The following is a 20,630-nucleotide window of genomic DNA, read 5'->3' on the forward strand; positions in this document are numbered from 1 at the left end:
TGCTTCTTAAATCTCCTTACTGATTTACTTTCTCCTGAATACATTATCCAAAAAAAAAAAAAATACTAGTAATGCCAAATACATCACTTCATTAATCATTTGTATGTCATTCAGCTTCCTCAGGCAGTTGTCTTCTCTTAAGCGTCATCAAACTTTTCCTCTTATGCTTTTACACCAAGATATGTTAGGGGTGATCTCAGGATTAGGGAAAAAACCATGACATCCTAAATGGCCACAGATATGTGACAGCCATTGCAGAGCAATATTACTGTCAATCTGCCATTCAGACAAGAATGATAGGCCACATATCAAACATCCTCTAGCCCAAAGTGAATTCTGATATCTTTCAATGACCACCACTAAAACCCTAAATTGTCAAAAGGAACAATCAGACCAAGAATTAACAGAAATAAAAGAAGTCACAAAAATAGTCAAACACTTAATTGTTCTCTAGAGAAGACTAAGAAAAACCCCAGGCCATCAAATTATCTTTTTCTAAAGGATTAAAATAAAAAAAAAGAACAGAATAAGGGCAATGTGGCTGCTTTCATGTCTTGCAAGTACACTGTCTGCTAAACACAAAGTCTCCCTAATGCAGACAGCAACATATCACAAGAGAAAAGGGCACATTTAATCTTACTTGTATTTCAGTAAAATGTAAGTGTTGAAGTCAAACTCTCGTATGTTTTCCTGGAGCCAACTCTACTGAAAATAATGATAATAAAGTGTCTTTTTTTTTTTTTTTTTTTTTGGGGGGGGGGAGGAATTAGGGAAAGAACATTCACTGAAAGGGATATTGCCAATGCCAGTGTCCATCTATAAAATAAGAAGCTGAATATGGCTTGTTTTTTATTCAAAATCACACTATTTTGTAGGTATGGACTTAATTTTGGATCCTTTCTAAGGGCTTCATGCTCTATTTAAGGTAGATGAAAGAGAAATCCAGACAAAACGTGTTATCCTTTATGATTTTTCACTTCAGAATGGTGGACATACCAGGGAAACAGGTCAACCTACACGTCATACACGAGTATTTTTAAATTTAGAAATAAAGGAAAAGACAATCAGGGGCAGCACAGCCAGAGTAACTGGCCTTTACACCATCCTTTTGCTAGACCTTAGTTGAACTCCCTCAAATTACAGTCAGAGTCTACTGTACTTTGCAGCCTCTAGTCTGCAAACAGCTCTTGAAGATTATCAATTACCAGCAGAAACTGAAAAAGCTTTGAGGCTGCTCTAACCTCTACCAGTAATGACAAAGCCGTCCTCATCACCGGAGAGTCCAAAGAGCTGTTTCTCTCTTGTCCACCCAACTTCTATTGAGAATCAGCTTTGACCTGAAAACCCCCCATCTATTTCCAGCCGAAATGGACACAAGAGCTTTGATTGCTGAAGCAACCTTCACAGGCTGGGTAAGTTTTTCTAGGTGACATTAAAATGGATCAGAAAAGATTCAGTTCACACTTCAAATAAAGATCAGCATGCAGGAATAAGCCTAGACCTATGCATCCTATGATTTGGCCTCTGGGTACACACAACACAAAGTGCTACAGTCTAACATTAATCCCAGTACTAACCCAAACTAAAGCTTTTACCACAGAGGGAATAAAGTGTTCGTTGCTCATAATATCCATTGAATTTGTTAACTGAAATTCATGCGTATGTGCTATTATACATAGTGAAAAGGATTAAACTATGGACTGCCTTGATGCACTTCCTTAACACTGGCCCCACAATCCCGCAACCTTGGGTCGTGTCTGTTCCAGAGGACTGTGTAAACTATCAAGATAAGAGAGAACTGCCAGCAAAGCCGGTCAGAAACAGCCACGATATCTGAAAGTCTTGAGGAAGGAAAGAAAAAAAAGAAGAAAAAAGAATCCTTTTAAAATTTGGAGGAGAGAGAATGAGCCAGAATTCAGACAATGTCAGAATAGTATTTTTTTGAATACATTCCAGCTTCACCAGAGGCAAACCTGAACCTTATCTGCTACTGGTGTTATAGAAGCTGATTTGTACCTACCCCTTTACATAGCATTAAGTAAAAAAAAAGAATAAATTACCCTATTATTCATTCCTGCTCTGTAGCAATGCCACGGTCAGTTATCTCGCCTGGGTTATCCTCAGCCCTTGTATCAGTGCCAGTCATGCAAGCTAAAGCAGCTACCTGTGAGATTTGAATCTGCAGACTACTTTACAGATATAAAGTGTTGGTCTGTATTACATTTTTAAATAGGTATAACTTATTCATTCAACTGAACTTCTTACAGGGAGTTGCTGATCCCATTGGAGTCTTGCACTGCACTATACATTGTCCTTGTTCTTCATATTACCTTGCAGTGGGACCTTTGGCTCCATAAAGCAGTCCAGTGAAGGAATAGGACAACAGTTTTTTTCCAGGCAAAGAAAGAGTAAGGGCCTATGCAAAAATCATGAAGGAAATCTGCAAAGCCAGACTAGGGTTAACACATCTCTCTTCAAGGTTTGTTTTATATAAATTTTCAGTGCCAAGTAACACGTGGCCTGATTTTTTTCTTAAGTTGGATATGTCTTGCTTACATTTCTTTTTTCTGTCCTCCTTCATAGTCACTGTCTTTTAATCTCTGCTGGAGCTAAAGAAGGAGCTGAACTTGGAGAGCTGAGACTACAGCTCCATTCCTTCAGAGAAGCAGTCAAAAGAATACTAATTACCTTCTGTCTTTTGTTGTTCTCTTGCTTTAGTTGTAGGTAAGGCAGATTATTTGACTCCTCTGTCAAAGCAGAGTGCAAGACCAAACACACATTTTTCAGATAAAGAAATAATGAACGCTTCCTCAGTTCTGTAAGAGAAATTCAATCCTACTGTTTCAGGGAAGGGTACTATACGGCAATTACGTACTGCCCTATGCAACAGGGAATTCACCGCAGACAAAGTAAGTGACATCTCCACTGACCTGGATTTTCAATGAGACCTAAGTAGTTTTCATCTCTGCTAAGACCTTCTTCAGTCCTACTAAGGGTGAAGCAAAATGACCATGTATAAACAACCTTGCCATTGCCCTTCCTAGCTTGCATTGCTCAAACTGGCTCTCACTATAATGAAAGTCTTTGCTGTCTTGCACTCTCTAAACCTGGTCTGTTGCTTATGCTTTTTCCTCTGAGCACCTCGTATTGGGGATTAGCTAAGACAAAAGACAGACCAGCTTGTGTGACCAGAGTATGTCAGGACTGGCCAACATACTAACACTCTGTCCACATGAAAGTCTGCCACAAGGCTGAAAGCACTATTTGCACTTTCTTGGCAAGTTAAAGGTGGGCCTTTAGCCAAGGCTTGTTTAGAATATCTGAATTAGTCCCACCTCACTGTATCTATGAGACTGACAAATACTGCTTTCTTTATTTCTCTTGCATGTTCATCCAAGAAAAATAAAGACCGACCATGAATACCTAGCATGAAAACCCTCCTTTCCACTAAAGAAAAGGTTAGCCATTATCACCGTATCACATGGCTGGCCTGCAACAAGTTGTTGATTATACAGCTCAAGTTATAACCATCAAGTTTTCATGGAAAGAGGATTCAGTGAACAGGACTCATGAATCCTGGTTTCTCTGCCTATCTGTGCCTCTGACTTACTATGCAACATTTGCCAAGTCACATTATGAGCCTTTACTTCCATTAAACTGGACACAATACTATTTACACATCTCAGTGAGCACTATGAAGATTTTTGGCACCTGGACAAAAGAAAAAAAAAAGAAAAGATGCTAAATATGGTAATTTGCTCCAGTAGAAGTATGAGTTTGATAATGTTACAAGGCTGTTTGGGGAGATATATTGTTCAGGGCTCTACTGATGATTTTCGCTTGAGGTTCTCAGTGATCCTTCTTTTGACTTTAAGTGCTGACTCAGTGGCACTTTGCTGTGTTGGTCAAGCAGACATCCTGTTATTTCTGATGAAGTGGTAACTAATCTGTATAAGAAAACATTGGAAAATAGACTGTCATTCTCTTATGAGAATTTTACAGTTAGGATATCTTTACTGAGGCTATGGATAAGATTGATAATGAGTCTGCTTTTGCTACTGGTGATCCAAACTGCCATGCAAGTACTCCTTCTAGCACATTTGGGATAGGAAAAAAACTAAATCTCTAAATTTTTCATAGCTTTTATGCAACAGTTCTCATCTCAGATGAACAAACTATTGACAAGAGAAGTTCAGTTCAGTTTCCAAGCTTATGCTACTGCTAGAGCAGACTGCAGACATACCTTGATACTGTTGAGTTCCTAATTTAACTGAACCCTTCCTCTCAGTTTGTATACCAGAGGCAGGGAAAAAGCCATCAGGTAGTATAAACTCTCAGTTGGTACTGACCTGGAAAAAATTTGAACTTAAGCTAAGGCAAAAGACTGTACATGCCATTAGCAATTCTCTAGAATTATTCAGTCATTTCATTTTTCACATTTCTAATCAGACTACAGGTGGACTGTTCTTAAACATTTAAACATGCTATTTGAGCAGCAATGAGCAAATTGTCCCCTGCCCTGATACTGGAGTAAAGGATAAGATATCCCTACTTGGGATTTTCTCTCTAATGAATGGTGCCAGTCTGTTGAAGGTTATCTAGTTCCACATGTATGTTTTCATTTCTGATTTGCTACATTAATAACATAACTGAGGCAGTTTTTACATATAGCAGTTAAAGAATATAAAAAGCATTCTTTGCTGCATGCAACAGACACTGGAACAAAGATGACCATTTAAAGCATTTTAAATCAAGGGTAATAGCATCTGGGAGAACATTAAGATTCTCCGACATGCTGGTTCTCAACTAATTATATACAGTCTATTCATTAAATAGTAATATTTATATTGAAGGTATTTTCTAACAGACTGAGTAGCTGACAAAGAACCGTAGTCACAACATTAGAGTTTAAGCTGTTTTCAGTTATCTGCAAACTATTCATCTCTGTATGATGCATATTAACCAGTGGGTAATGGAATAAAATACTTACATTTTTCTTTCAATATTAAGAACTATTAATGAAGGTATTTTTCCATCTGAAAAATGCGGCTACTCCAATAACTCTTTTCTGCTATTTCTAAAGATCCAAATGACCCTCCCCCAAAACAATACTCCACACAAGTACCATGATTTGAGTTTTTATGCAAACCTGATTCAAGATTTATTCAGACATAAAAGTCCCACCATCAGGAGACTTTTTATGGATAATTTGAATTATGACACACAAAGACGTTCTTCTCCCAGGGACTGCTTCAATGCCTAAGCAGGAATTTGTGCAAGAATTATTATATTTGATAGAAGGTATATCTGCAGGTCTAATAAAGACCACATGAAAGGGGGCAGAAGTAATAAAAAAATCAATAGTTCAATGTTATGTGGCAAGGAGCATGGATGCTAACAACACAAAATTCAACTATGCTACTTGCTGCTTTTCACATACAAGCTGCAGAAATTAGAAAGTACATTAAAAAAATCAAAATAATTAAATCAGTTATTAACAACAGAGCACATTTTCTGCTTAAGACATTTACATCCTCTTAGATTACTCAGTAGCTACAAACGACTCACAATATTTACAACTAACCCTAGTGAAACAGGCAGGAATACACAGGTCTGGCAGCTTGACAGAGATTTGTGGAAAAAAAGATGCAGGTATCTCAACAACTGTCAGAAATAAAGTGGCGGATCTTTTTAAATCATGAAAGACTAAGACATTTGTATCAGGCTTTTAAGCTAGCCTACTACCTGGGCAAATACAATACCTAGGAAAATACCTGCAACCTAACTGATCACAACTGGGTTTCAGTATATAGTCTCCTTATATCAGGAATTTTACAAATAAGTAAGCGAGAAAAGGGAAAGATAAAAAGGAAGACAGCTTATTAAATAGAAACCTTCCTAATATTTTAGGCCCATGAATTTCTTGGAAAAATGAAATTCACTGTTCTGAAATTCATCGTTATTTCACTACAGAATGAACAGCAGGTATCAGACATAATTTGTAGCAATAATTGGGAATGCTTAGGATGATCTCCAACTTTACAACTGAACAGTATTTCTTGCAATTTATTTAGTCTACTATTTCATCTGTTACTTACACGCACACATACACACACACACAGAAAAAAGTCTAACTTCTAGGATTATTAAAGTTAAGTCTGGGAATTGGTCACCTAAACAAGATTTCAACTTACACAACTATACCATCCAGTACTCTAATTCTATCCAGTTTCACAGAATTAAGCAGCCCTGCACCATGCACTTGGAAACCATGTATCCAAATGATAATCAGAAGTTACTCACAACATAGCCCTGGAGAACACTATTCCTGGGGCAAGACAGTGCCCAAAGAGATCAGAAAAGCTGCAGAGCCACATTCTTCCCCGCTTATCCATTCTTTACAACCGCCACACAAGGTAACAAAGCTACACCAGGGAATAAATCCCAGCTATTTAGGAAGGAGATACACTTCTGCCCCCTTGGTGCTGCCTTAGGGACATCAGAGCTAAGTTCACCCCACAGTATGATGCTGTTTCTCATATAGTTTGATCAAATTCACTTAAAGTTTGATATATTCCAAGCTGGGCATGAACTTAAATTCCAACCGTGCACAGTTTCAATTCTTTGTGGACTGGGGCAAAGTGCTCTAAGAAAACATGCACTAAATGCTACAGCATGCTATTTGGTATGACCTGTAACGACTGGAGCTGTAAGTCATTCCACAGAACTATCAACAGTTATGAGGGTGTAAGTCTGCAAATTTTATCAAACATGGATGCAATGTTTCTCTCCTTCTGCAGAAAACAAACAAACAAAAACAAAATAACAACCAAAAAAAAACCCAACAGTATAGAAGCACCATTATTCTTCAGGACAATAAGACAAGGTCTAATAGTCAGTCAATTTTTTGCAGAATTCTTGTATTTTTAGTTTCCCAGTAGTCATTTCAGGATAGTTGAAATAAAGTAAATGCATTCAAAGAAAAAAAAAAAGATGCTAAAATAGTCTGAGCCAACATCTTTTCTTGCGAACCTAGAAGGGAATTACAGACAGAACAGCAATACTGTAATAATGTTGCCTACTTACACAGCAGAACTGTTCTACAGTGTGTAGTAAAGACTCCTATCAAGTTTGCTCAGTGACAAAAATAAGCACTTACTGCTTTTCACTCTTGTTGCACAGGCAACACATCTTTTAGAAGAGAAGCAGCCTCCTCTGTGGCCCTTGCACCTTCACAACAGAATTATTATGAGCATCTCAGACTTAGCTGCCAGACATGCATGAGCTAGAATGAACACAGCTTGATTTTCTGATCTCAAGCTGACATGCAGGGCTGGCATTTGGAAAAAAGTCTTTTTTTCTTCCTATAAGCTGAGAAAATCTGATCTGGCAGGCTCTAAGTAGCAATAATTGTGGAACCCCACGATGCTGTTTTTAAAATCACTTTTCAGGAAATAAACAACTTAAAAAGAAAGTTGTCATGAAAGTCTCAATGATTGCAAAGCTAAATACAGCTGGTGTTCTAGTTCCTGCTGTTAGATGGTTAAATTCTGTATTTGGGAACTATTCTCTCAAGGAACATTTGAAAAAAGTAAGAGAGTCGGGACTAGTTAAAATCTGAAGACAGATGAAAGGAGCTGACATAAGGAAGAAACAGGATTCAATGATGAGAAAGAAGTAGCAGCAGCAGCAAGACTGTCAGAAATTTCTGAATAAGGGAAAAGGAAAAGATTGCATCATTCTATGGAGAACTTCGCTCAACAGCTGCAAGTCTTAGCTGAATTATTGCTATTACTAATCAGTTAAATACATCTTACCATATCCATGTGTTCATTTACCTTTAAGTTTGCCAATAAGCATAGTGACCCAATAAGCATAAAACAGCAGTTCAAGTATTTTATACAAAGCTATGTTACTGCGAGTCACTATGAGGCTTTTTTTGCAGTGTGTCCATGCAGGGGAACGAGAAGGCAAAAAAGTGAATGCCCTCTTTCCTCCCTAAATTCTTGGCTGGGCTATTTTCCATCACAAAACCTGGCAGGTGCAATGGCAAGAAAGAGAAATAGCCATGATCACTGTGGGTCACCACATTTCTTCCTCTGCAAGGTAAGGCCAAAATTAGACATCTCCCATAAACATTGAGGATAAACTAGACCAAAAGAGGAAAAGAAAGCTAAGGATCCTCACAACTTACTCTCCCCACTAGTGCACGGCAGGAAAGAGCTGGCATAACCACAGCCACATTCTTATCTGCCAGCGTTGCTCTGGAAGCAGCAACACTGCTCTGTCTGACAACGCTCAGCCCTAGTTAATCTGGTTAATTTACAGTTCACCTTCCTGTCTTGTTAACTATTCGCAAAGAACAGCTTTGTGAAAATGTTCTCTAGTTCCAAGGCTATTCCTACATGACCCTGTGATGTGTCTGTCATCCTATCTGATGTGCATAAGGAGCCACTGGAGAAAGACATTTTAGAGGTGTTAAAAGATTTTTTAAAAGTTCTTCCATAAATTGTAAAACCACTTCCACCTTCCTATCTCTTTACTGATCTCTGCTACAGGAATTACAAGCTGCATGTTGATAAGCAGTCATGAGGCCATGGCAATTTCAAGCTTTTTGACACAATAACTAGTTTTTTTCTTCATGTTTGTGCCATGCTTAATACATAAGGAGTCCAGTCACACAATCAAACTGCTTCACTCTCTGAAAGACTCTGCCAAAATAGCTATATTGATTTGCTATAGCAGCACAGCATTCATGTTTGGCAGTATCATTCATTCCAGCTTCCACACTAAGCACATTGCTACCAGCATAGTTGCATCTATAAGATGGGCTTGGCCAGCCTAACTACATCAATGGCTCAACATACCATTCCACACCTTGACTGGCAGCATTATAATGGAAAGAAAAAGGTTGTATGAACCCTGCCCAAGGCATTGAATGCTTTGGGGGCATTTTGCCTGTGATCATCAAAGTAAGTAGCAAATTTGTTTTCTTTTTTAAAAGAGCTTTATATCATCAAGAAGGCAGCACAATGCAGGAATAATTCCCCATTTTCTGTGTTGTAGTTTCTTTACCTCTCTAAGTCATGTACGCCATAATACACAACAGTGAACTCTGTACACACAGCGATAGTGTAGCCTCTTCTTCTGCATTTCTGTAGTTGTATGTTACGTGTAAAATAAAGGCTTTATCATGATACATGAGATATAAGTTCTTTGTGATTCTGACCCTGCAATCATATTGGTCTAGACAGACATATCTGCTCATATTCTGTGTCTCTCTAGATAGAAGGATCTTTTTGCATTGATAAGATTGCAGGATCAGGTCCTAAGATTTTAAAGACAAATAGTAAATTTCTGAGGTTATAGAGGAACTGCTGAATTGAAACATGGCAGTACTCCAACAGTTTTTACACAGAATGCCAGCTCAAACCAATGTGATTCAACAGAAAATGGCAGAGGAACGTACTTTATTCTTCAACTCTAAAAAAAAACAAGCAAACATGCAAATATTTATAAGGATCTCATCCTTTGGGAGATGAAGGGGGAAAAAAATCACTGCCTCGATTTTATTGCTGACCAAAATTCAGTTTTCTTGGGATTTTGCCAGCTCACTTCCCAATGAACTGCACCCACTAAACAAGGTCACATCAATGACTGGAAAAACAAGTTTTGTTTATGCATGAAGAGGAATGAATCATTTGGAAAAATGTGACATCTTTACTGCTATTCCTGCAGCTATGCAATATTTCTCTAAATTATGCAATCCATCAATATAGCATTCATAAATGTATTTTTGGAAAAAATGACCTTATGTAAGTTTCTGCATAACAGCAGCAAGTAGGATTTCTCAGTGAAAATGAATATCTGGAGGAACTGGAACTCTGTGAGACCATACCCCAGCTATTCTGCAAACAGAAGCTTCCCAATCAAAACAAAGGCATATACAAAAAGAAATATATACATACATATGCAAAATATATGCAAAAAATTGCAACTCTGAACAGTCCATCACTGAAGTAGTCCTCTTTTTTCTTTCAATTGCAAAGAAATTTGAATCAAGACTTTGCAAGAGATGCACAGAGTGGACAGCAAAGTATCACACAGACACAGGAAAACTCCAGCAAACAGTTTTTGTGGCCTCCCTTCAAGTCCTTCAGTACACAATTCTCATTCCTCCTGCACCTTTGAGGCATTTTGTATTTAGATATTTACAGATCGCTGGTACTTATCTCAAAAGTTGTTTAAGTACAATATGGCTCCTGATACATCACTGTTTGTTGTCTGGCAACACCTCAGAGCTAAGGCGTCTGACAAAGCCCTGTTTCATTCAATAACAAGTTCTAACTGCTTTGCTCCACCTCCTTCTGTTGACTTCCTTCAGCCCTTAAAATGAGTTTATCTGTTAACTAAGCTAACTAGCAACATTCAGTTAGTCTCTGAAGGCAGAGATGCTGTTGTATGAACTGCTGATCATCCTGGGGCATTTTTACTACACTCATTATTGCAGCAAATGAGGCATATGATCAGCAACACTTCTAATGCGTACAGACCATCCTACATGATCCAGCCCACAGCATGTAACAGCTGATACAGGGATCTTCTATCTTTTTATTTGCTATTAACATCTCACACATCACTGGAGCTACATAATAAGAAACTCATGCTTTTTAATGATTTAGCTGTTGAACATAGAAAGGTATTTCAACTGCCAGAACAAAGGGCATCATTTTACTGTCTTCAAAACCAATGGCAAAACTTCCACAGATAAAAGCAATCCAGGATCAGGTCTTGAAGGATCCCGATACCCTTGCAATTCCCCTCAAAATAAGTCATTCACTACTTAATTTACAAAAACGAAACAAATATTTGTTCTGAGAAAATCCTCAATACTGTGATATAGTGCAATTAATTAATAATGTCATTTGAATGTAACGTTATCATAGGATAACGGCCTCCTGCTGTTACCAAGTCAACCAGTATTACCGAAAATAAGCATTGAGGCAGGCACACAACGGTTCTTCAGCAAAAGAAACATGTGTCTTGGGACAAAATGCCAGTTATGCATGTTACACCAAATGGTGCAGTAGCTAATGTTTGATTCACTCAAACCTTGGAATCTTGCAGGCCATTATCACGGAAATTCCTACTGGCAAGTCAGTATAGGAGACATGTCGCTGGACACAATGTGAGACAGTGTTGCAGAGCTGTGAAGAAGTTCAAAGGCAATCTGCCTCCATAAACCAGGTCAGATAATGTTTCTGGAAGCACATACTACAGCTGAGTTAGAAGCACCATCTCTGGGATGACAAACAAGCATGTGCCCTTGTCACCCATATCTGAAACAGCACAATTGTCTATAATACCTACTGGTAACAAGACAATCCCACTATTTCTTCTCTAAATTAACCTAACAGCTGAATTTTGATCAGCATAAAACCTAATTTTGCTTTGAAGGAAGCCAAAAGGGACAACCAAGGGAAATTAAAGGCTTCCCTATCCTTAATTAGTGAACAAAAACCAGTCATTGAGAAATAAGCTTTTGTTTTGTGTAGTACAATTGGTTTTAAATGCTCTTAGAAATGCTCTAATGAAATATTCATATACAGCACTATGCATTCCATCCTAAAGGCTGGAGGAAAAGAACAAGTCTGAAACAGCAAATATTTCAGATTTCTCCATGACACTATTTGCTAAAAGTTTAAAATTGCACCAGGATCTCCACTAAGTCATATCTTGGCCACAGTGCTAATGGCTTTTTCCCCCCCATCAGATTGTCAAGCTTCAAAAAGAAAATGTTTTAAAATGTTAGTGAAACTGCATTTATGTACACTACGCTAGCCTTCAACTTACTGAAGAAAAATATAAAACAAAACAAAAACCCTGGTGTGCACTACACAGAATTCTGTCATGTAAACAGATGTATCTGCTGATAAGCCACCTCCAGGAAACAGGGCTTGGAATGGGTCTGGAGATCATTCAGAGGTTCCTCCTACACCAAGTTGAAATGAATATTTTCTGCATTGCTTGACAGATCTACCTAGAGACTGCCCTCCAAAGATGGCAGTCCTAGAGCTTACCTAGGTACTGTGTTTCAATACTTACCAAGCCTTACAGTTTGAAAGTTTCTCCTACCTAACAGAAAACTTCCTTGCTACATTTTACAGTCATTATTTCTCTTAATCTCACTGGAAATAGAAAATATTTCATTAACATTTTTTTCAGAAACTTCTATGTACTTTTTTTCTCCTCTCAATGTTTTCCTCTCAGAACAAAACAATGACATTTATTTCAGGATCATGGCTTCTAGACTTCCAGTCATTCTGCTGTATTCCTCTCCATAATTGTCAGATTTTTTTTTTTTTTAATTTAAGTACCCCAAACTGGCCATATTTTAACTTTAACCTTCATAATATCAAGTAGCAGAAGAGATTATTTTATGCATGGCTGCTGTCAACACATTTCAGCATATGGTCTATTTTTGTTGTAACCGGTATGACATCATTGATTCACAAAGTTTACGATCTGGTGGAATAGTCAGATACCCTCATGGCAGAACCTCTGCCTAGCCAGCCATTCTGTATTCGTACAATAAATCATTTCTAACTGAGGGTGAAATTCACTCTGCGCTCCATGTCTACTAACAGACATCTTCCCAAAGGTTAGATATTCAGTCTAATCTAAACTAGTGTGCATAAAACGCTTCTAAACTCAGGGAAGAGTGACACTGCATCTCATCCCATGCTAAGATGGATGCGTGTGGGATGAACTGACCTCAAGAGAGGCACTCTTGACAATTTACAGAGGTAAGCTGCATAGTTAAGCACTGGTTTACAGTTAAGTCTAACAATAGCTGTCTCATTTTCAGACAGCTATTCAGAGTAAAACGTGCCCCATATGCACTTAGCACTTTCCTCATTGATCTGGGCTCTGGTCCCGGCAAATCAAAGAAACAGCATGAAGCAAGTATTTTAAACTTTTATCACCCAGCATACTTGTGTCCTGTTCTAGCTTAACATCTTTTGCCAATTGCAGTAAGATAATTCAAACTCTTAACCAAAACCATTCCACAAAGAGTCCTTCCATGCAGAACCCCACTTAACATAGCCTTCCATTTTGAAGGGAAATATTAACTAATTACTCTGAATACAGGAGTAAAACCAGTTTATTTTGTAGAAGACGTTCCTCTCCCTTACTTATTAGAATGACGCCTTACTAAAAAAACCTTACTAAAAACGTCAAATCAAATGCTTGTTTCAGGAACTTTTTTTCTTTATGATTCATTTACGGGGCTGACCCTGAGTTAAGTTTTAGAAGCATACAGTAAGGCTAGTCCAAACACTTCAAGTACAAATTTAAGAACCAATACACACACATATATATATATATATATATAATACAAACTCACACTTGTTCTTATAATTGTCAGTAGTGTTTTCAACAATGCACGGAAATTCATTTTCAAGCAAGAACAATTTAATTTATTTTCCATATGAAGCAAGCAGAAGGTAAAAAATACTGCTACCCAGCACACTCAGATATAAATTCTGCTTTTCAGTGGTATGGGAGCTTTGCAAAGCACTGCAAGAACAGTTCAAATGTCAGTGAAGCAAGAATTCCAGAAAAAGAAAAGGGATAAATACGGCATGGCAAGGGGCATTACAGCATCTAGAGATTACCATACATGAGAAACAGGCTCGCATAGATCCTGTTCCTAGAAAGCAATTCAGAAAACTTTGATAACAAAGGTAGCTCACCTGTACGGTCTTCTTTGCACTGGCTGTGCTGCTGTGAGGTTTATCTGCTTTCATAGCCACGCTTTCAAGTCCTCTCCTACCCACTCTCAGACAACTGTTTAGATTTTTGATATACTCAGTCTTTGCAAAAGAACAGAGTAGATCCTCTTCAAAGCATCTTCTCCAAACAACCAAACAGCAAAACTAGAAGTGCATGTTGTGCAGCCTCATCTTCAGCAAACCTTCCATTTTAGTCAGTAGTCAGTCATTTTAAATCTGCATCACTGTCATGCAGCTACCAATGAACAAGCATCTCCAACACATGCTCAGCACTAATACAAACACTACTCTCTTTCTCATATACTCAACGCAGAGGCTGGCAGTGAATAGGTAGGCATTACCGGGTACAGAGGCTTGCAAGTTTGAGATGGAAGCACCCCTAGAACTTTTCATAAAATACGAATAGCTCACAAGTTAATTTTTAAAAGAGTAACTTAGGAAAAATGTCACTTTCTTGGAAACAGCACTCTGAGCAATGTTTTTAGATATTATACGATAGAACTCCTAACTTCTGACTGCAAATTGCTATACACTGTTCATTTATGATTTTAAAATAGTGATATTCTGATATTCATTTACTTGCCAGACCTGAAAATTCCATGTACAACACCTAAAGCTCCAACTAAAACTGCAGCTTTGATTTCTGCTCTGTATTTTATTGCTCAAGTTTAGCATATACATCCTTGAATTATTTTGCTAGTGATCTACAGTTGCCAATTATAAATTGTGAAATGCACATCTGTTCTCTTTCTGTTTTCTTCCTACCAGTAGACATGCAAATCTTTGTACAAATAATTCTGTGGGATTTGAACAAAGGAAGGGAATTGACTATTCTTGTGCAGCTGATGGGCAGGTGGACAGCTCTCTTTCCACGGCTGTTCCTTCGGGCTGACCTCTACTCCTTAACTCCTAGGGATTTTACCTTACACTGTTGATGCAGAGCCTCCTGCCTCTTCAGTCAGTCCACATCAAGCCCTGCTTTCCAGGCTGCCGAGAATATAGAGATGCCCTCCAAATGCAAATGCTCACTCTCTAGATTTGGTTTTAGAGTGGTGCAAAATCCTGCTTGGGCTTCCTAAACTATGATGAATTTCAAAAGGATTAAAAAGCTGTTTAAAATAGAGCAAGAATATTATTCTTAATATTTTTCACCTGAAATGTGCTAAATATCTTTTCTCTTATCAATTCAAGGCTAAAAATTATTGATTCAAACTAACTGGATACATATCTAAAATGTCTTAGTAATGCACTGTACATCACAACGTTGCTTTGCACACCACATGCAAGGACACAGATCTGGGTTTATGCAGAGAAGTAGCTTGGGGATCCCTTGCCAGATTCACTGACTACTCTTAAGATGACACTCGTGGTCTTAAGGTCAGCATCCATTCTAACCAGAGCTCTTCAACATCCTAACGAACAGCAGAAAATCTTCATACATGGAAACTTTGCACTGCTTGTATCACACCATAAAAAAGTGGGGAAAAAAAACAGGCAAAAAAAACCAAACATACCACTACCACCACTCCTACTTCTCCAAACAAGTCAAAGTGCATTCACATTTAATTTTTTTGCAAGGGTAATGATACAGACTACAGTTGAAGATAAGCAGCTAGGTCATCTCATCCATCCTTGGGCTAATGGAGGGATGACCAAGCAGTATATATTGTAGTAATTGATTTGGTCTGAAAATATTGATGAATAGGATTCCTCAGAACAGTAAAGACTATAACACACAATCTAAGTTTTTTATTTTAGCTTTTAGCTTTATGCTCTGCAAATATATATGCAGATCTTTGTTATGTCTCCTACAGACCAGCACTTAAATATATTTTAAATTGAAGAACATGGTTTTGAGTATTTCTTCCAGAACCAGCGCATGGCATTTGTTCAATAGTAGGAAAACCACAAGGGAGCAGGAGCATAGATGCAATAAAATCCTGAGCTGATGTTTTAGTTTGTAAATATGAGTTGTCAGAACCATAATGCAGTAGTAGAACATACTCCTAATCATCTGTGTGATCTGAGGATGGAGGAAAATAAAGCTTGGCACTGAGATTACTGCTAGTAGAGTATGAGCTGCACTAAGCAAAAGCTTTTAAGTTCTAAAAATAAAGTTAATTTGATTAGCTCATCATGGAAACAAAGTTACTAACGATCAGACTAATTTGTTGTTCCTATCTTAGATGCCTGGTACTTGAAACTGCAGTAACTATATGAACTCAAACTATATGCAGAGTAACAGACCACAGAACTATAAAAAAAATAGAATAACAATCAACCATTGATTTGGTTTAATTAGAACTAAGATAAATACTGTTCTACTTACTAAAGCATTGTCCTTCATCAGATGCAAAAAAAAAAAAAGTAAAAAAAAAAGTATTTTGCCAGCTGCTACCACTTTTGAAGAAGGGGGCATACTTTTTCCATTTATAACATACAAATTGCTTTTAGAAAAATAGTTTGCACCAAGCCATAAACATGAAGTGGGCAATTTCATTAGTTTTTTTCTGTATCGATAAAAAGTGATATCTAACTCTATTTCCAAACATATTGTGTCAGCTAATTTATTCTACTAAAACTATTAGCCAGCCAGCTGGAGGGGGAAACAATTTAACAGAAAATTAAACCTTTTAAGAAAATAAAAAGCAAACTTTCATCTTTTAAGAGCAAAAATGAATCACAAACTAGTATTTCACTCATTCTCCCCTGTCCAACATTAACAAAAAAATTTCACTATATTCTGTGCAAAAAGTGTAATTCTTAGAAAAAAAACACCTGATTTCTCAGTACTGTTTGTATCAACTTCTTTCTTGAGCACAGAAGACAAAGTGTTCAGTTTCTGTACATAACTTACTCCATAATAGTTTCATTCTTCTAGGATGCTTAAGAAGGACCTTGGAACCCAAGAGCTACATTGCAAGGAACAAGAGGAGAAAACACTGCATGAAGGAGCAAGAGACAGCAGTGGTCTTTGCAGGGCAGAGTTTCTGGGCACAGAAGCCTGTTAGTATCTTCCTGACAAGGAAGAAATATTCCTCTACAAGACCTTTGTTTGACAACGTGGGGCTCTGGCAGCAATAAGAACCTAAGAAGGGAACTGGCACTACTTAAATTGAGCTCTGGTGGGGAAAAGAAGAAAAAAGAAAAAAGAAAAGCTGGATTTGTTTCCTGATTCAGTTCACAGCAAAACCCTGCAGAACTGCTTATTCAACAACACTGTAAGCTGATATTATCACTATTCAGAAGGTCCTTGAACCTGAAAGATCCACCACAAAAAAGAAAAAAAAATAATTGCTCAGTTCTGCTGTATAATAGCCTGTGTTCAATACAGATCTCACTCACTACCCTTCTATAGAGTCTATGGGGTTGGCTTTAGTACACTTATTCTTACTGATGTACATGAAATGTAGAACAGAAAGAAAATCCAACCTGGCCAACTTGTCACACATTTGTTATTTGATCTTCAGTGTTTTCACTGACAGAGAAGCCTGATAATGCTCTTCCTAGTCTCGATGGGAGAAATGCAACATTACTTTGTAGTTGCACAGCCTGTATTTAGATTTTGTCAGACAAATTTTGATGGTTCTGAACAGGAACTGAAAAAAAGTTTCTCACAAATTAGTGTAGGTACATTGAGAGGAGAACCTGGACCAGCACACAGTAATTCAGTAATTTCTGGAAAGTTCAATTATATAGGGAGCACATAAAAAATAAGCTTGCCTTCCAAAAAGATCCTGTTCCAGTAGATTTTTCCAACTTTATTTCCTCCAAGAAATATTAAATTCGATAAAACCAACATTGAAGTGCAAACAGATGCCAGGACAGCATGAAGTCGACGACGAATTCTCGGTGAGAAGAAACGATCCTGAGGGACAAAAAAGGGCAGATGTTAACAAATCCCCCTGATTTTGCAATAAAATGTGTGCAGTGTTAGAAGAGACATTGTAGTTATGAAAAACAACATTTATACAGAAGTTCAAATCATTACTGAACATATCCTGAAGTTTTTAACAAACCTAGCTGATCTTCCACTGATGCCATTAAAGTTTGGATAGGATTTTGCAATTAAATGCAGTGTTGAATCATAGAAATATGTAAAAGCTGGAGTAGGAAGGGACCTTTGGAGATTGTCTAGTCCAACCTGTCTCCTCAAAACAGGGTCAGCTAGAGCAGGCTGCTCAAGACAGTGTCCAGCTGGGTTTTGAATATCTCCAAGGATGGAGACACCACAACCTGTCTGGGCAAGATGTTCCAGTGTTTGACCACCCTCACAGTAAAAAACATTTTTTCTTATGTTTAAGTGGAATTTCTTGTATTTCAATTTGTGCCCTTTGTCTCTTGTCCTTTCAATGGATACTATGGAGCAGAGTCTGGATCAGTTGTCTTTACGCCCCCCAATCAGGTAATTATACACACTGATAAGATCCCCCTTGAGCCGTCTCTCCTGTAGGCTAAACAGTCCCAGCTCCTCAGGCTCTTCTCACTCCAATCCCTTCATCATCTTCATGGCCCTTCACTGAACTCGCTCCAGTATGTCCACGTGTCCCTTGGACTGGGGAGCCCAGAACTGGACACAGTTCTATACATTCCCTGTCTTAATTCTTTTTGTAATAAATATAGTCCTTGATGATTTTTTTGTTGACGAATGTAAACAGTAACAACATTCTCCTTGTGTAGATAATACTACCCAATAAGTTCCAATATGCAGTAAAGCACTTCAGTACAAAACAAACAGCATAAAACAAAGTCATTAATGCTTTGATTAACAAGAGTTTAGCGAGAGATTCTAGAGTTAGATCAGAACTGGTTATTGGAATAAGTCTCTTAATAAACAGATATTTCAATATGAAAGTGACATAAATAAACATGCAAACCAAATTATTTCATTACAAATATTACTGCTCATATTCGAGAAGTATAAATACATGCTGTAAAGTTTTTGCTGCTGTTGTCCTAATGATGCAAATAAAGCAAATCTGTCTCCATCATATACTACCTTATGCATCTATATTTTGCATTATCACCTGAGGCATAAGTGCAGCAGGGATGCTGCAGGAAGGTGGTAAAAGAAAGGTGAGAAAGTTTTAGTCTCCTCCAATCTTCAGTTGTTAGAGTGAATTATAAAGACAGCATTATAGCACATCATGGGAAATATTTTCTGATTACAGTACTGCATAGAGAAAAATATCTTGTTCATCATGTCCCCAGGCTGAAAGCCTCTTTACATAGTGCCTGAATCTGCAAAAGACTGAGTGCTTCTTGCAAAAGGATGAACATTTGCCAGGGCATGGGAGCTAGGGACAATATAAGGAGGTTCCATGTCCTAAACGTTGATGTTGCAGCAGCAAAAAAAAAAAGTCTTGTTATTGCAGAATCAAAAAATAAAAAAAAATAAGAGAGCAGCATTTAATCTTTGACAGCTGCAGCCAGACTAGAATTCACACTGAGATACCTGAAACACCATATGCACATGCTCAAAACAGATCTAAAAATATACTCCTACAGAATTACAGTGCTAGTTTTGTAAGCATCAAAACAAAGGTTTCAGTTGCTAGATTATAAAGTCATAAAACTTCAAATGAATGACAGTTACAGGCATAAAAACACAGTTTTAACACATTCTTGCAAAGTACATCTCTGGTAAATTGAATATTAGCCACAGTTGGAACTATATTTAATGTATGAATCAGTCTGAGTCAGCACAAAAATGTGGATAGATAATCTTCAAGGAGAAATACTCTCTATCAATCTGTATATACAAAACAATAATAGTCAATTTTCCATATAACTTTGGCAAAAATATTCATCTATGAAAATGGAGACTGAGCTTTTTGTTCTAAAATTCTGGAGCAAAACTAGGGCATCACAAGGAAAGTGTCAAGAATATAATATAATTACGTAAATATTCATCAGACACTGATGATTACTTAGTGAAACAACTTTTTCCATTTCTAGTACCCTGCATTCCCAAAGCTGCCCAAAGACTTCCAAGATGTTCTCCTTCAGTGGTCAGACAGGTAGAGGATGTTTCTCCTGAAACGTACCGTACAAATAGGTATTCCCACAGATCAGACTATAAGCCTCTTCAGAATGCTTACCTCTATGCACACATAAAAAATTTTCAAAATCTTTCCACTAAATCCACGTTAATAATCAAGGTCATCTTGACCTTTTGTGCTGAGTATCCTGACTTCCTCTGTTCTTACACCACGTTCATTAATTCTGATTGAGCTGTGGCTTATTTACAGTTCATAGTCTACCATCAGATCTACTTTTCACTCTTCCTTTGTCTATCAGGCCTACCCATCAACTGTACAGAGAAACAGTTTCAGCTAGGAAAAAAGAGAATCTTCTCTTATAACTGTAGAGTTAGAGACGGGCAATCCATGAGACAGCTACAATTTGACTGTGTTTTCCACTGAGGCACTGATTAGACCTGATAAGTCTGAGGTCTGCCTGTTTTGCGACCCAAAACAGTATGGTTAAGACAAACAGCATGACTAGCTAAAAAAGCTCTGCCGCCTTTTTTTTTTTTTTTTTAATGAATACAGTTATTAAAAAAATAACATATAATACATATATATTGCATATAATACATCACCCTCTACAAAGATGTTGTACGTTAAATAGTACAAGTTGTCTATAGTACAGACCATAAAAAGCCTTTGGTCATTGATAAGGTATAAGGGAGTACTTTAAGACAGAAACAGTTTAGACAAACACCAAACCATTTCAGGACTGTGCTGTAGCTAACTTCCATTAGCTTTGCTAGGCACTAACCCAAAAAGCAGTACAGATTTTTCTTGAGAGTCCTTGATGCTATTGCAGTTT

At 37.6% G+C, this 20,630-nt stretch overlaps 1 protein-coding gene across 5 annotated transcripts in view; it reads right to left on the reverse strand.

The window, feature by feature from the left end:
- The window catches only part of HHAT (hedgehog acyltransferase), a 184,023-nt gene that overhangs the window by 49,059 nt on the left and 114,334 nt on the right, over nucleotides 1-20,630 (reverse strand). For 4 of the 5 annotated variants that reach the window (XM_067293110.1, XM_067293108.1, XM_013949857.2 and 1 more), the window contains one exon: nucleotides 17,520-17,664. In XM_067293110.1, coding sequence (XP_067149211.1) covers nucleotides 17,520-17,664 — 145 coding nt within the window. Of the gene's footprint in view, nucleotides 1-17,519; nucleotides 17,665-20,630 lie in introns of those variants that run through there. The other variant, XR_010883686.1, reaches the window with a different exon arrangement.

This window comes from Apteryx mantelli, chromosome 3 (genome assembly GCF_036417845.1).
Source record: "Apteryx mantelli isolate bAptMan1 chromosome 3, bAptMan1.hap1, whole genome shotgun sequence".
Lineage (NCBI taxonomy): Eukaryota > Metazoa > Chordata > Aves > Apterygiformes > Apterygidae > Apteryx > Apteryx mantelli.